Source organism: Vicia villosa, linkage group LG5, assembly GCF_029867415.1.
Source record: "Vicia villosa cultivar HV-30 ecotype Madison, WI linkage group LG5, Vvil1.0, whole genome shotgun sequence".
Lineage (NCBI taxonomy): Eukaryota > Viridiplantae > Streptophyta > Magnoliopsida > Fabales > Fabaceae > Vicia > Vicia villosa.
This window is the reverse complement of record NC_081184.1, coordinates 16,652,140-16,670,344: the sequence shown is the minus strand read 5'-3', so window position 1 is coordinate 16,670,344 and position 18,205 is coordinate 16,652,140. Positions and strand designations below refer to the sequence as shown.

At 33.1% G+C, this 18,205-nt stretch overlaps 1 protein-coding gene across 1 annotated transcript; it reads right to left on the bottom strand.

Moving 5' to 3' along the window:
• Positions 1-4,841: 4,841 nt before the first annotated feature.
• Positions 4,842-6,719, bottom strand: LOC131606352 (uncharacterized). Its single transcript, XM_058878598.1, has one exon. It carries the CDS (start codon positions 6,529-6,531, stop codon positions 5,122-5,124), a length of 1,410 nt encoding a protein of 469 aa, XP_058734581.1. The 5' UTR covers positions 6,532-6,719; the 3' UTR covers positions 4,842-5,121.
• Between the last annotated feature and the right edge of the window lie 11,486 nt (positions 6,720-18,205).

Genomic DNA, 18,205 nt, shown 5'->3' with positions numbered 1-18,205 from the left:
TTAAGTTCCATAATAACCATCTTTCTCAGCTATATACCAAATTACCCATGTTTCAAACAAACAAAAAATTGCAACAAAGATTATGCACCAGATCAATTGGCGCATGCTCTCAAAATTGTACTCAGGCGCCAGACTAGTTGGTCTATGCATATAACAAACAAAATAAAAATTAATACATATTGGTGCAAACCAATTAGCGAATGCATATAACAAATGCACATAGGCGTCAATGGAATTGACGCATGCATATAACATTCATACATAGGCGCCATTTGATATGGTGCATGTTCTTTGCTGTGAATTTTTTTTGTTTGAAACCTGGATGGTTTGGTATATAGTTCGGAAAGATGGTTAGTTTGGAAATTAAGTTGGAAAATATGGTTTTGTTTGAAACCTGTGTAGTTTAGTATATAGTTCGAGAAGATGGTTAGTTTGGAAATTAAGTTGAAAATATGGTTATTGTGGAAAAAATTCAATCTAATAAGATAAGTTTTGTTAACGTAAAAAAAAAGAGTTTCTCAATGCACCCCATAATCTTCTAGCACATTGCACGAATATACTATAATGCCCCCAGGTACCGGAGATGTATCTCCGAACGCACCAAACATGTACTGAAACATCAATTATTTTAGAGACATATTTACGTAAAACTTTTGTAGGTATATTTCTAGAATGTTACAAAGTAGAAACAGAAAAACATAAAGGAAAAACAACAACTTGACAAAATGAAAATACCAATAATATCATAAAATCAACAATACATAAAAGATTTTAACAATAATCAAACACTACACTTCAATGTCCAGGTGGACGTTATAATATCTTGATAATATCATCGACCGATCTCGAAATAGTCGCATCCAGCTCGATCGGTACTTTTGATTCTAAACAGAAAAACGTTCTCCACATAGCCCTTACATTAGCGCCCATCTTTAGCTTATAGTTGTTGAACTCGAGCTTCCCTTCTTGTAAACAAATGCCGAGAGGTACTCGAGCTTCCCTTCTTTGTAAACAAATGCCGAGAGGTACTCGATCTTCACAATTTTGTGATTGTCGCCCTATGGTAGAAACTCCTGCAATGTCTATTAGAGATCTTCAAGAGGGGTTTACTTAGTGATCTTAAATTTTCTTGATGGTGTATCGTCGATAAAGTGAACATTTCCAAAATGCTAAATGATGTTCATTCTTGTATATTGTGTTTTGGTATGAAACAAAATGACAAGTGATCTATATTAATAGTAGTGTGAGACTAATATGAACCTCACAAACCCTATCATCATCAAAATTGAGCCTTTTCCAATGGCTACAGACTTCGTCCATTCGTATCAGGCTATCAATTTTCACCTTCTAAGATATAACACAAACACATTGGAGAACATAGTTTTGCACAATTGTGCAATCATACTTTGACATATTGAAACCTACATTATTAGCTCGTTTGGCTTCGTGAAAAATATAATTCAAAGTTGATTGAGACATGTTGCCGACCAACTGAGAATATAGAGTGCTTTATTTGAACTTGTGTTCTTACACTGTGATACTACGACAATGTGATTTTTACATTTCGGTTCTATCCCCTCTAAGCACTAATTTAGATTGATAGCGCATGTTGTACACTTGGCTGATATTTGCGATATTCCCGGGTATTTTACGCTTCAAGGTTGCAAGTATGTTTTTGGGTTGCACCAAATTCAATGTCATGTCAGAGACACATTCCTTCTCTTCTAGCAAGAGACGACGAGCAATTGGATGACAAGCTAACTTTTCATAGAAATCATGGTCATGTAAACCACATATCACATTAAATCTCTATTTATTATTTGCCAACCGATAACCATGCAACTTAAATGGACACTCACATTTTCTTGAACAGGTATCTTCTCGTTTGAAATTCTGGAGAGGATGTTTATATTTCCCACTTATTTCGCATGTCAATGTCACAAATGCACTTCTTTTATCTGAATCATTATCGGACCTTCCAATTACAACATCAAACCCTAGTTTGGATGTCTCTGTACGAATTCATTACACCACGTGTTCATAAAATTCAAACTCTTGTTCATTTTTAAAATGGTTTCCAATATCTACCTCCTTCGCTACTACAAATGAAGATTCTTGAGACACAATAGATTTGGGGGTAACATCGGGATACACCATACCTAATGAAAACAAAAACATAAAATAATAAGAAATCAATACAGACAGTTTCCGAAAATGCATTTCCGAATGAGTTCATATAGAATCCGGAGATACACTTTCGGTTACAGCGTAAGCTTTTTTCAGCTTTAAAACAAGATTAATGTGAGCAATGAGGGTTGAAATGAATGAACTTTACCTTGAATTCCAACTCCTTTTGCTCATTTTGATTTGATGAAACACAAGAATGGAGATTTGGCGTAAATAACTTGATTGAAAATTGATGAGTTCTGGGAGATGGTTTATGGAAAAAAAATGGTAATGAACTATGATCATGCAGGAGGTTGTTTTTAGCAACTTCACATTTGATTTTTCCGGAGATGCATCTTAGGAATAATTTGACATGCAAAGCTGACAGATTTCTAAATTCCCGCTTCAATTGTCCGGAGGTACATCTCAAGATAATTCCTTGTAATAGTTAATTGGCAATTTAATTTATCAAAATTCTGGAGATGTATCTCCGAAAAATATTATAATTTGACTGCAGGGTGAAACCATTTTGCACGTTTGTGTGTGTTGCAAAGGGTATGCCGAAAATGTATTTTCGAAATCAAAAGGGCATTTTCGATTTTGCATAAATTTTTTTTACAACATATAGGGTGCATTAAGAGATTCTCTTTTAAAAAAACATAACTAGTTAAAATTCAAATCTGTGAAGTTATTGATTTAGTTCCTACACCATACTTGTAACTTGAGAATTTAACTTCCCACCTCCAAAATTATACCCGGCACCCCCCCCCCCCCCCCCCCCCCAAAAAAACTATGTTTTTAGCATTATACCCTTGCTTAAAGTCACTAATTTTTAAAAAATATATGTTTCTACCGGAAATTTGGGCGGTGTACCGGAAATTTCGAAAAAAATATCAGATTTTTGAAAATTTTCGTGAGTTTTTACCTAAAATTTTGAGAAAATTACCGAATTTTTCCAAATTTCCGGTATTTTTTACAAAAAAAAAAACTGTGATATCATAAATTTGAAATTTCCAGTATACCGGAAATTTCAAATTAATTAAAATTTCTGGTATGATGTACCGGAAATTTCCAGTATTTTTTGCAAAAAAAAAATAAGTGATACCATAAATTTGAAATTTCCGGTATATCGGAAATTTCAAATTAACTAAAATTGTCGGTTTTTCTTCCAAAAAAAACAGTGATACCATAAAATTGAAATTTCTAGTATATACCAGAAATTTCAAATTTCCGATATACTGAAAAAAAATGTTATCTCAACATTTTTCAACAAGGATAAAATTGGATTAAAAAAATATGGTGGTGCCATGTAAACATGGGTGGCAAGTTAATTCCCCTTGTAACTTGTATCTGCAAAGGGAATAAACACTTTATTAGGCCCATTACTTGCTTTATTAGAGTCTTGTATGGACGATTAATAATGACAAAAAGTTAGCATCTAAATTAAGAGAATTATACATGTCACCCCCTCAAATTAGACCTGTAACCTCCTATATTTTTTTATTTTAAAATTACGCTTGAACAAGTTAGTGGAGAGTGAAGAATGAAATTTCTGGTATTTTTTATGAAATTTCTAGTAAAAATCGTGGAAATTTCTAAAAATTCAGTATTTTTTAAAATTTCCTATAAAAATGCATATTTTTAAAAAAATTAGTTAGACAAAGGTATAATGGTAAAAACATATCCATTTTAAAGGGTGACATGTATAATTTAGAAGATGACATCTATAATTCTCCTAAATTAATAAATTAGTAATTTATTCAGTTTTGATCCGAACATAAAAAATAAAAATAAAAAACACAAAAATAAATTTTTTTTTCATTTGGATTAATATAGATATGGAGTACAATGGAGGAGTACAAGAGAATTTAATTAGTATAATGTAGTATTTATATTTGAGAAACAACACTTGAGCACTTAGAAACATTTCCATTGCCTTACTTCACATTCATGATATCATTAATTAAATTTCTAAAACAATATAGATGGATTGAATTCATCTATATTCATCCATATAATTAAATTGATGGATTGAATCCAATCCACTAAATGAATTTTTTTATAGATGAATTTTGAGTTGAATATGAGGATTTCAATTTTATTTATGTACTTTTCATCTTGGAATTTTTCTACAATTATATTTTTACTTTTCAATTATATTTGTTGGTTGAATATGATGTTCATTGTTTAGAAGGGGTTTAAATAGACAAAATTTCCTTTAATCTATTTTTAAAAAAACAGAGTTACTTTGCAGAAGCTTTAAGGATGAAAATCATTTTGAAAAGGATTCATGCAATTGAAAATTTTGAATGTAACAAATCAAACACTAAAAGGATGGACATAATGACAAAGCAATATATGAATTAATCTTCTACAATTCAAATAAGGAATTTGAAGTATATTGGATCAATCAACTATTACATCTAGAATTACAACTCAACAATTTAATAAACAAAAAGGTTACTTAGAAAACTTAATATAATCAAATTAACTTTTACAAAATTTAGCACTATGAATGCAGGAAAATCTAAACATGCAAATCTATACAACTCAAGAAATTCTAAGACAAGCTACTGAATTACTAGCTATGAATCAGATCATAAACCATACCAATCAGAAAAAGCTAAATCAGTGGCAAAAACTTATAAAAAAAGCTAAAACAGAAAATCAAAAACCTCAACAATTAATATAGTAATCATGATTTCAATCAGTGGCAAAAACCTCAAAAATCTTAATATATTGCAAATTTGCAATTACAGTTACTAACTGTAATTTATAATAACTATGATTTTATCATTGCTACATCAACTACCTTATGAGAATCACACTGCAACAACCACAGCATAATCATCATCTTAATCTTAACAATAACACAATATAATTAGATTTCGAAATCTTGCAATTACTCCTAATTATATATTATCATGCAAATTATGCAAATAATATATAATAATCTCACTGCATTCTTCTCTCACACCAACATATACAACTCAAACCAACCAACACTTCCACTATGGCAGCCTCTGCCTTCTCCAAGTCAGAGTAATGCAATGTCTGCAGAAGCATCGCAGTCGGCTTCGTCTCGAATTTCGTTTTCTCCAAGTACCTCTCCGCCCGCCACCGAAGCGTGTCGTGCGCGATCGGTGACAGCCATTCCATCATCTCTTCTAGCGCTTCGCGCCACCCTTCGGCTAAAGAGTATCCGTGATTTCCATTTCCTTCCTCTTTCGCCCATCGTCCCTTCAGCTTCGCTCTCACCTTCACCCTCAGTCTCCCTGGTAACATATCGTATAAGGCCTCGCGCGCGTCGTCTCCAACTGTCGCTGGCGCGTGGAGACAGCGCTCGGCCAGTAGGATCACGTTAGCATACCTCAAAGAAAGGCCTACTCCACCAACCGTCGACGGCGATGCAAGCTTCAAAACCTTGTCAGTTTTACTACCTTTCTTAATTTTTTCAATTCCTTTGCCACCACTAGGAGCAAAATCCATTGGCATAGGGTTGTTAAGAAACTTTATCACGCCGAGGATTTTAAGCGATGTTGCTTCTTTAGAAATAGGCCCGCGCCTCTGGAGGGATTCCTCGTACCATTCTGAAACACCGCGAATTTTGCGGTGTTCCAGAAGGCAACAATCGTCGAATCCAAAACCAAAGTTTTTGTTGTCATGGTGATCTTTATAAATATATGCTCCGAAAACGGAGCATATTCTCGCATACACAATGCACACAAGCCTCGCCATGATCCCAACCGTTTTATCAAATGTTTGTTTCCATAATGATGTTTCCTTGAAACTCTGCACTTGCTTTCTTTGAAACACTAATTTCTCATTGAAATATTCCATATTCGGCTTTTGAGATGGTCTTATTCCATTCCGATGTCTTTTCTTCTCCGCTGTCTCTAACTCTGCCATGTATTCCATGGCAGAGTGGAGACTCGCAGAAGCGGAGATTAATTTCTCCGTTTTCTCAATTATCTTACCCGTGTTCCGGGAGTTGTATTGCAGCTTCCGGAGATCAATCACACCGTGTTTGAGATCAGCATACACAAGATCAAACCGTGCTAGGCCGAGGTCCGAGCACTTCTGGCCTAGCCGTGAGACGGTCGCGGCAGTGTTATCGAGCTCCTCGAGACGCTCCGCAGCGGCAAGGTTGAGGAGGAAATTCTCCTGGCTAGAATTCAAATATGTTACACCTTTAGATGTGATCACATCGGTATGAAGCCTGGTGATTTCTTCATCGGAAAGGGAGTTGAAGAGAGAGACGAGACGACACATGGTTTTCGCGGCGTCGAAAGCAAGGATGCCGAGGGTTTCTGCCTCCGGCATCGACTTGGGACGCCGTGACATGGTAGCCACGACCATCACCATCACCTCCCTAACCGAAACTTTGCTAATTTTGCTATTGCTCTTAATTTGAAATATTGTTTTATTTTTTTTATGAAACTATTTTTTTTTTTTTTGCTATTTTTCTTTTGGTTGTGAATTGTAATGTGTGTGTGAGATAATTGATTTTGTTTTGAAGGATGAGAAAAAAGTTGATGGATAATGTTTGTGATTAATTGAAGATGTATTTATAGGGTAATGGAGTAAGTAGTAGTTTATAGGATATTGTTGTGGTGAAGAATAATTGATTATATAATTAGTGATTTTGAACATTCTTTAATAAGACGCGTTTGGACAGATGGGATTAATTGGGTAATTAATACACCGATTATGCTAAATAATTGATTATTCTATTTTTTGACACACAAGATTAACTCATTAATTAGAAGTCATTGACCAATGCTATGATCATTTTTCATTGTTCTCACTACCGCCATATGGAAGGATGTGACAGGTTAATTGTTTAACGTAGCTAGCTAATTATTTCTGTTATTATTTGATCATGCAAATTGTAGAGGATATGATTGAGAGTAAAATAAATTAGTATGTGATTGTAGTTTAATGATAAGATTATGTATATATTAGTCATGATGATATTATGTTTTAAGTTATACACGTATGTGGATTGGTATATGTTGATGTTATAGTCACGTAAAATGTAAGCAAGAAAGTATTATTAAGAAAACTTGATACAAAGGGATGGAAGGCTAAACACACAGGTGAAAGGGTGAACTACAAAACGAAAGCCTTAGCTCGTTCAATATTTTACAAATTACTAGAAGAAGAGAGTCGATCAATAGAGAAAATTGTTTGCTTTAAGATTCTAGGAAAAACAAGTCTTTCTTTTATAGTTTCCTATAGTGGTGTTAGGACAAAACCACTCTACTAACTCTGTTATTCGGCTCCAAAAAAGTCTTTACAATTACGTCAGTCTCCGGATTGAGAAAAGGTCTTCGATTTTTCTCAAAAAATATGTATGTAGAATTTTTCACCACTTTGCATAAGTTAGATTTTCGTACCTGTCAAATATCTCAAAACGCACAGGATAGCCTTAAACAACAAGGATTTATTCATCAATGTACTTTTAAAAAGTACAAACATTGATAAAATTAGTTATGAAAGCTTATTCAAACTTACTAGAAGATGTTGGAGTTCTCAAACTCATAATCAAATCATGACTTTCATTATAATAATTCGTCGGAAAACTTGGCATGCCAGAAATGATATCAGGTTTCAAAAAGGTAAAAAATGACTTTAATATAAACATTTTTCATGTTAAACAATTGGTATATATGACATTTACTTCTTTCAAGTTGTACATGTACTATTTGTTAGAACAAGATTTGTTCTGATCAATATTCTTAGTTTTGATGATAACAAGGATATGAATTTTGTGTGAGATAATGTGGTACTCTAATACATTGCAATTTCCCTTTCAGGAAATATATAAAGAGTATGCACAAATCAGCGCTCAGAAGCTTTGTCTCAGAAGGTTCAGCATGCAACATCAGAACATGGTCTGGCAAGACATCAGAAGATGGTCAAGGCAGAATCAGAACATGGGTCTATGGAAGCATCAGAAGAACTTGAGATCAGAAGCAGAAGCACTGAAGTTCTCATGGTATCACGCTCAGAAGCACTTCAAGGTCAGAAGACAAGAAGATGCTATGCACCAAGCTGTTTGACTCTGATGATATTCAAATATTATATTCACAAACATCAGATCAGAAGAAAGTACAAGTGGCAGGCTACGCTGACTGACAAAAGGAACGTTAGAAGCTATTAAAGGCAACGTCAGTAGACACAGCGTGAACAAGGCTCGAGGTAGTTGACAAAAGCGTGAAACATTAAATGCAATGCTGTACAGAACATGCAAAGCATTAAATGCACCCAACGGTCATCTTCTCAAACGCCTATAAATATGAAGTTCTGATGAGAAGCAAGGTTGACGATTTGCAAACAATTAACTTGCTGAAACGCTGTTCAAATTCAAAGCTCAGAAACTTCATCTTCATCAAAGCTCACTACATTGCTGTTGTCATATATTAGTGAGATTAAGCTTAAACATTAAGAGAAATATCACTGTTGTGATTATAGCTTTTCAGAAGCATTGTAAAACTCTTATTTGATTACATTAATTTGTAAGTAACTAGAGTGATCAAGTGTTGATCAGGATACTCTAGGAAGTCTTAGCTTGTGTCTAAGTAGTTGTAATTAGAGTGATCACGTGGTGGTCAGGATACTCTAAGAAAGTCTTAGCTTGTGTCTAAGCATTTGTTCCTGGAGTGATCAGGTTGTGATCAGGATACTCTAGAAGACTTAGTCGCAGACTAAGTGGAAAACCATTGTAATCTGTTGCGATTAGTGGATTAAATCCTCAGGTGAGGTAAATCACTCCGTGGGGGTGGACTGGAGTAGTTTAGTTAACAACGAACCAGGATAAAAATAACTGTGCATATTGTTTTTATCGTTCAAGTTTTTAGACTACACTTATTCAAACCCCCCCCCCCCCTTTCTAAGTGTTTTTCTATCCTTCAATTGGCATCAGAGCGCCGGTTCTAAGGTGCAAGCATTTAACCGTGTTTAGAAAAGATTCAGGAAGAGAAAAACGCTTCAGTAAAAGATGGCTGGTGAAATTCCAACAAATCCAGCTGCATCTACATCTGGCTCTGCTGAGCAATACAATGGTAACAATGGTTATACTAGACCACCAGTATTTGATGGTGAAAACTTTGAATACTGGAAAGATAAACTGGAAAGTTACTTTCTTGGTCTAGATGCTGATCTATGGGATCTTCTGTTGGATGGTTACAAACATCCTGTTAAAATAATTCGTTGAGAAATGATATTAGGTTTCAAAAAGGTAAAAAATGACTTTGATATAAACATTTTTCATGTTAAACAATTGGTATATATGGCATTTACTTCTTTCAAGTGGTACATTTACTATTTAATTCACGAGTTTATAATTATTAAATATTTTGAAATCAAATGTTGACTTCCTTCTGCACTTAGAATCATACAAGTAATTGGTGTTTTTCTAATCATAATTGGACCAAGTGCAAAACAGATGGAACTTCAAAAATAAATCCTGGAATATCAATTTGTGGTGGCATATCTAGATATATTTGGGCTATGTTTGGATTGATGGAATAGAACAAAGATGAAATGAATGGAACATGGGGGAATGGGGTGGAGCGGAGCAAAATGAAACATGTATTTCATTCTATTATTTGGGTATTTTTATAAGTTGATGGAATCGAACACAACAAATTAGTTTATTCCATTGCATACACCCTGAATCTGATTGAATGAAAATTAAAGAATTGGATGGAATGCATTACATCATGTTCCGCTCAATTTCATTCTATTTTTATCAATTCAAACAATGGAACATAACATTATTCTATTCCATTTTGTCGCATTTCGTCAATTTAAACATAGCTTTATAAACACTTTTGGCAACTTTTTTAGCTAAGATTGGAGTTTCCATCTTCTTTCAAGCTGAATTGCATGGATTCATACTTACTATCAAATATGCTAACAAATGGAATTGAAGAAATATTTGGCTTGAAACTTTCTAAATATTGGTTATTTGTGTAATTTCTAAGGTGAATATTGTCCATTTGCATCTTTTAATTAAATGAAAGAATATTTTACACATTATACATTCATTTAGATTCAAGATAGCTTACATTTTCACATAGCTGATACATGTTTTTTTGTTGATTATGACACTTTGTTGGATCGCTTTCTATTTGCACTTTAAAAAAAATGATGGATATGTTGAGTATGTCCAACTATCGTTTTTTGCTATTTGTTTGATGAGGGAAGTTTTGAACTCTCATTTGTTTTAACAAAATAAATAAAAGAAATTCTATTTTCAAAAATAATTTTTATAAAAATATTAGAAGTTTTTTAAAACTCAACTTTTTTTAATTGAAAAACTAATTTTGATATTTAATAACATAACTAAAGATTAAAGAATAGTCGATTATTCAAAATAGATTTAATTTAAGTGATTTTTTAAAACTATAATATCCCACAAAAGTTAAAGTCAAAAGGTGATATATCTAAAATAATATTTTTAAATAAAATATTTAAATTAAATTTTTATTCAAATTTAAAACAAATTATTTGCAAGTGTTTGTTTAGCAAAAATATATAACATTATAATTTTTCTTTTAAAATCTAACAAACGGGTTCTATACGTTCCCTATTTTTTATTTTTATTAAAATAATGAATATCTATAAATAATAGAAATCCAAATAAAAAGCTAAATTGATGAAATGCATTATAATAAAAATGTAAATTCATGATAAGAGAAAAATCATGATTTATTTTAGAGCCATGTTATGTTGACACTAGTTTCTTACACCGTATAGCATTGACACCGTATATGTACAATTAATTCAGTGTTGCACATGTTCTAAAGTGACATAACAATCATTAAAAAAACAGCAGTGCTATCTTTACACTGATATCAGTACACCTTAGCTTACACCGTACCTCATTTTCAACCATTTTCTGTGTTACACACAAACCAATGGAAAAAAGAATTATTAAATAAAACAAAAAGTATGTGCAAGTGTATATAAATACGGTGTGTGTGTAATTTTTGGTGTAGATTTAGCATTTCTCTAAATAAAAAGCACGTTTAATATTTCAGAAAAGCTAGGCTTACATTAAAGTTAACATATACACCGTATTAATATATGCATATATAAGCCGACATATTTAGACTATTTTTAATATATAAGAAAATATAGGCCGGTCTATAAATTTTTATAGACTTTTTTAATAGCCTAAGTCTGACCTATGTAACTAAATAGACTTTTAAAAAACTCTAAGCCTAATCTTTTTATCAAATAGACCTGATATAGTCTGGCCTTAAATAGGCTAGGCTATAAATCCCTATAGGTCAGTCTGCCCTATTCTCATCTCTATGTGTAGATAATACATATCAGTTTAAAAAAAAGTTAAGAAAAAAAAGGTTGTGATCGCTTAGTGCTTACTACTTATTGACAATAAGTAATGCATAAAAGATATTCATCTTTAAAAGCTCTTTAAAATGGTATTAGATTTTATTAGGAAGATCATAAAGTCCCACATTGGTTGGAGATAGAGCATTGAAAGAGTATATATAGAGGGACACTTCTCACTTTACCAACCGGTTTTGTAAGGATGAGTTAAGTCAAACTCTAATATGGTATCAGAGCCTATTGATCGGACTATGGGTCGTCCACCGTTAACATCAACGCACCAAGCCCAAAAAGAGTGCTGGACGTGAGAGGGTGTATTAGGAAGATCCTAAAGTCCCACATTGGTTGGAGATAGAGCATTGAAAGAATGTATATAGAGGGACACTCCTCACCTTACCAACCGGTTTTATAAGGATGAGTTAGGTCAAACTCTAATAGATTTGAACACAAAAATTAATTGTCATAAAAGATCCGTTTAGAATCACGCAAAATCGTAGGATGGCAATTTGTAAAGTAGCATCGTGTTTTGTACATCAACTTGAGAATTTTTAATAATGACAACCTTTGTTACAACGTGGAACAACTTTACCAACGATTGTATTCTCACGTACTAAAATAGACTTCCTCTAAAGGATATATGATAAAATTAAAATTTGATCTAACTCATATTTATAAAATCGGCTTATAAGATGAGATGTACTATTCTATATAAAATCGGTTTTTTTAATACACTCTCTCGCGCCTAGTACTATTTGCCTTGGTTCAGGGATATAAATCGTGGATGGTCTGAATTATCGATATGTGACTTGTTTTTTCAATATACTCATTTGCGTCTAGCACTATTGGACCAAGCATATAAACGGTGGGTGGCCCAAACTGATAGACTCGTGATATCATGATAGAATTAAAGTTTGACTAAACTCATCCTTGCAAATCGGTTTGTAAGGTGAGAGGTTTCATTCTATATAAACTATTTGTGGGTTCTATTTTTAATCAATATGGGATTTGGAGTTTTTCAAATACACCATTCACATCAACACTATTGGTCTTGGTGCATGTTAAGTCATGGATGGTCCGAATTATTGATATGTGGGACTTGATTTTTCCAATATCTGTTTGGGAGTTTGGAGGAGAAAGGATGGAAAGGCTTTCAAAAAATGGAAAAATTGAGTGGAAGGAATTAAATTTTGGTTGAGAGAGTTTTGGAGGATTTATTTTTATTCATAACACTAAAGAAACTCCTAATTTAAGAAAATCCAAAATTTATATTAAAAAAATATTTGTTACATAATTTTTTAAATATATTTATATTGTCATAATATCATAAAAATTAAAAATATATTAATAATTAACATTCTTCTATCATTCTTTAAAAAAATGTCAAATATTTTTTATATTTTTTAAAAACTCATTTTCAGAAAAGAAAAAAAAAATTGTTCATTGGTTCTAAAAATTCAGATCCAGAGAATCTTATACATATCGCGTTCCTTGAAGGGGGGAGAGGATCAAATCTTTTCAACAACAAATTATATACAAATTCTCTCTTAAGTTAACTACCCCTAAACACAATTAAGCACCCGCAAACACAACAATCAAATCCTACATTGTTAAGGATTATCCTCATTGTATTTTTTTAACAAATTAGTAACTAGATTAAATCATTTTGTTACAAAGATAGAAATTCTCAAAGTTAAAAATTGAGACAGTAACTCTCAAAGTTGGAGAAGTAAAACTTACATTAAAAGCAAACGTGTGTTCGTGTACTCGCTTGCTTCCCCAACATAAACTGTCTCTATTGGCTCAAAATATGTAAAGTAAACTAGAGATTATGACACGTCTCACCTTTATTAACTCCAAATAGATATTCTAAGTACATTCTAAATAATTTAGTAGATCAATCATTTATTGCTTGACTCTAGTACAACACAAAGTGTGAACACAAGACCAAGTGAGAAGTACTAAGTACTAACTATTTAAGATTTCGTTTGAGCATAGTGCCCTCTCCCAACCAAACATTCGTCACCTTTGTCTTGGTTTGTAATGGAATTGGTCTCTTATGTTTTGTATTTTTGAGCACATAATTGATTTCTAGTCGATTAGTCGTGTGGACTCATGACACCTCACACGATCCTGTCAACGTAGCGTCTCAAACTCAATCTATATGTCTTTCCTATTGAAAGTCATTCGTCTAATCCATTAAATTCAGCTTCACACTGAAAAAAATGATATATTTTACTTTGTTTTAAAATAAGTGTCTTTAAGATTTTGCACATATATTAATGAATAGAATAATATTGTCATAAAACACTATGTATATTTTTACTAATTTAACTTTATAAATGTATCGGAAGTCGTATATAGAGTAATCATTCAAGGGTATAGTTGGAAAAAAGTTGATATTCATTTTAAAATAAATTTTATTTGTTAAAATGATACTCATTTTAAAGTAAATTTTATGCGTTAATATTTGCTCTTGTATTTGGTACCTTTCGACTATTTTTTATCGCATATTTTTGGATCCCCATTTATTTTAAAGTAAATAATAGTATTTTAGTTAATTTAGTTTTCGTTTTCTGTTAATCTATTTTCTAGTGATTTTTGTACAGGTTTTCTTTTGTGGATAGAACTAGAGGCTTGGATTGAAGAAAGTATTGCAAAAGCAAAGTTTCAAAGTCTGCTCAAGGGCGCGTCGCGAGCTAGAGCGCGTGTCGCGCGCTGAAAGGAAAAATAACTTCAAAATCCAGTGGCATCCGCGCGTCGCGAGCAAAGGAGCGCGCGATGCGCGCTTTAGGGCGGCTTGATCATTAATGAAGAGGGCGCGTTGCGAGCTTAGGCGCGCGTCGCGCGCTGGACAGAAACTGAATTTTGTATAAAAGGGGCAGTTCTGTTTTTGAGAGGTGTTAGAACATTTGGAGAGCCAAGAAACCCTAATTTCAGTATTTCAACATAGAATCGAAGAATCGGAGCATTGATCGTCGAGAAATCACCGTTGATGCTTGTTATTCTTCCTTCCTTCCTTCTTGTGCAAGCTACCATGTCAATGGATAGCTAAACACTTTTGGTGTCAAGGCTTTGATGTAATCCTCCTTACTTTTTGTATGTTTTTCTTATGAATATTGTGTATGAACAAGTTATTAATCAATATAGATGATCTAGTTTGTTTATTCTTAAATTTCTATGGTTTAAATGTTTGTGAAATACAATATTTCAATCTTGATCTAACTCTATCATCTATCAAACATTAAGTCTAGACATAGATTTAATGGTTGATAATCGCTTTGTATCGGTTTAAAAACGTTATCTGTATTGTTCAATCGGTTGAGAAATCGTTGGTTGAACAATAAGGTAAATCTTGCTATAAAGTTGCGGAAACGAACGGTATAGACGAACGATACGTGAAGTATTGGTTAATAACGAATTCATACGCATGTTTGTAGGAAGACATACAATTTTAGGTCGATTTAATCAAGTCTTGATACTTTTCTTTAAACTTAGAACTTTCCTAGTTTTACTCTTTGCTACTAAATTTGTGAATGATCTTTTACCAAACCAAACCCAAAGTAACTTTAACTCAAGACAACATAAACTATAGAACGGCGGTGATATTGCACCAATCCCTGTGGAAACGATAAACTAAAAAGTACTCCAAAATATTTTCAACAAAATGGCGCCGTTGCCGGGGATTGTTGTTTAGATATTGAAAGCATTGCAATAGTTTGTTTTGTATTGAGTCTTATAATTAATCTCTTATTTCTAAATTCTTATTCCTTGTGTTTGTTAATTTGCTTAGTTAGCTTTTCAGAATACAGTTTATGCGAGGAAGTGTACCTGCAGATCAACTCCTTTTTGATCCTGAGATTGAAAGGACTGCGCGTAGACAAAATAGCAAGACTCATAGAAGGAGATAACTAGCTAGGGAAAGAAGACAACAACAAGAAGCTTCTTCTTTTTCAACTTCGGTTGAAAACTTAGTTGAAGGAGAGATGGCAGCACCGGAACCTAATGTTCCACCTCGAGGGCCTTGTGTTAATAGCCCTCGGTTGAATGCTCAATTTGCTCGTGATCAAAACAATGGAAGGAACTCCGAGATGAAAACGGGGTTACTTCAATTGTTATATCAAAATCCTTTCACGAGATTAGTTCACGAGGATCCTTTTACTCATCTCACGAAGTTCTATGAGATAGCCGGAACCATTGGTGCTCCGGAGGCCGAAGAAGAACAGGTGTTCAAGAGACTATTTCCTCATTCCTTGATAGGAAAAGCTAAGGAATGGTATCTTGGTCAACCAAACAATGTCATGACTAATTGGAATGAGTTAGAGGAGAAATTTCTTGATCGGTTCTTTCCACATAATAGGTTCATGGAAGCGAAAACTTCAATTTCTGTGTTCTCACAAGGTCCAAATGAGACTCTCAATGAAGCGTGGGATATGTTCAAATCTATGGTTCGAAAATGCAAAGGGCATGGATTTGATGAATTGACTCAAATCCATATCTTTAGAAATAGACTTCAACCACAACCGAAAACACTTTTAGATGCTACCGCGGGTGGGTCTTTGATGTCAACGAGTGCTGAAGAAGCAGTTGCTATCATTGATAGAATGGCCTTGAATGATCATCAAGGGCAACACAACCGTAGTACATTATAAAGAAAGCCGGGAGTTCTTGAGTTGAACACGAATGATGCAATACTTGCTCAAAACAAGTTATTGACACAACAAGTAGAATTGCTTACTCAACAAATGTTGAAACTCCCTCAACAACTTAAAGAGATGCATGAGATCCCTACTAAAAATCAACAAGTGATGTGTTGTGAATTGTGTAGGGAAGATCATCAAACTGGTTTTTGTCCTCCACCCGGTGAATTATGTTTCAAATCCTAATCAAGGCTACGGTGGACGACAACAACAACCTTACCAAAATAACCAAGGTTACCAACAAATAGTTAATCAAGGTTATCAACAAGGATGGAGACCGGATTCGGGTCCTTCGAATCGTCAAAATCCTTATCTAGGTGGTTACAATCAACAACCTCAACAACCACAACAACCTCAACAAACAAAGCTTTCAATGGAGGACACTCTTAGCCAATTTATGCAATTGTCAATTGCAAACAACAGGAGTACGGATGCGGCCATAAAGAATCTTGAAACTCAAGTTGGTCAATTAATAAAACAACTTGCCGACCAACACAAAGGTCCTTTTCCGGCCAACACACAAGAAAATCCTCGAGAGCACTGTAGGTCCTTTTCAACACCTAACCCATTACTCTACCCGTTCAAACTTCAATGGGTTGGATTTGTGTCAACCCGCAATTTGATTATCAAAACCAACCTGAACCGACCCGTTCATTTATGGGTTGGGTTCGTGGATTGTGTTTCAAATTAAAAAATAATAATTTTTTTCAATTTAAAAATATTGTAACACAATTCAATATATTTATACTCATTTTTTACACACAAAATGGATGAAGCACATCATATAATATCTAATAATATTCATCAAAATTACATAGATAATAGTATAAAATTCCACAAGACACATTATTTTTATAAAATACGTAAGTTGGAAATGATACAAAAGAAAATAAGAAACAACATATAATCTTAGAATTATATAAACTCATTGATTTAGTATTATTGGTGGAGAATAAAGTTTTTTATGGAAACGTTATGGTGTTAGTACCGAGATAATAATTTTATATTTTTATTTAAAATAATAATAAAAAATAAGAAATTACTAATGTAACATTAATGGGCTGGGTCAACGGGTCTGCGGGTTGTAAAGCTCAAATCCGATACCCGAACCAAAACTATATACGTTGTTGCGGATTGCGTTGGATATACCCGTAAATGAACGGGTTCGAAAATTTTATAAATTAATTCGGTTTGAATTAGCAGATTCGTGAGTCGACGCGCATCCATGAACACCTCTACAATTAACCATTAAAAGAAATTAATGTTGGAGTTAAATGTTGGTTCAATATCGATAAGGTTTTATTTGATGGGAAAATAATATTTTTACACTAGGGATGACACTAACACCATAGATATACGGTTTTAGTTTTTTAGAATATTTAATCATTATTTTTTCTTTTTTCTAACACACACCAACACATGCTGATGCTGTATTTCTATAGGGTGTAGATTTAAGATGTTTGATTTTTGGTGTAAAGATAGCACCTCCCTTTGTGGTGGTTGAGAAAAATTATTTCATTTATAATAATTATTTTTAAAAATAACCAAATAAGAGATATTGTGTAAGTCGGTAGAATCTATAGACATACAAGCCATATTTGCCAAAAACTTTGCCTTGTCAAAATTGAATGTTTTTTGGTTTTAATTGGCTTTGTGGTTGTGTTGGTGATGGATTTGAGATTTCAATTATGGGATATTATTAGTTTGTTTGTGGGGATGGGAATGTTGTAGGAAGTTGAGAAAATTATCTCAACCATTAAGTGTTATTTTTATATGTTTTGATGTTTTGGCATTTTTATACATTTTCATGTTATCATTTTATTGTATTTTATGTCTCTCACAATTAATCCTAATTCTATCTTAAGTTAAAATCATTTACAATGTTTTTAAATTAAATATTTGACCAAAAGTCAACCACTATCTAGCTTAATCATAAGTTAGAGACTTTAAGAAAGATTTTCATACAGGCTTAATTTGAG

What these genes read in the sequence shown, in the direction of transcription:
- LOC131606352 (XM_058878598.1), bottom strand. Translation starts at nt 6,531, where the DNA reads ATGGTGATGGTCGTGGCTACCATGTCACGGCGTCCCAAGTCGATGCCG.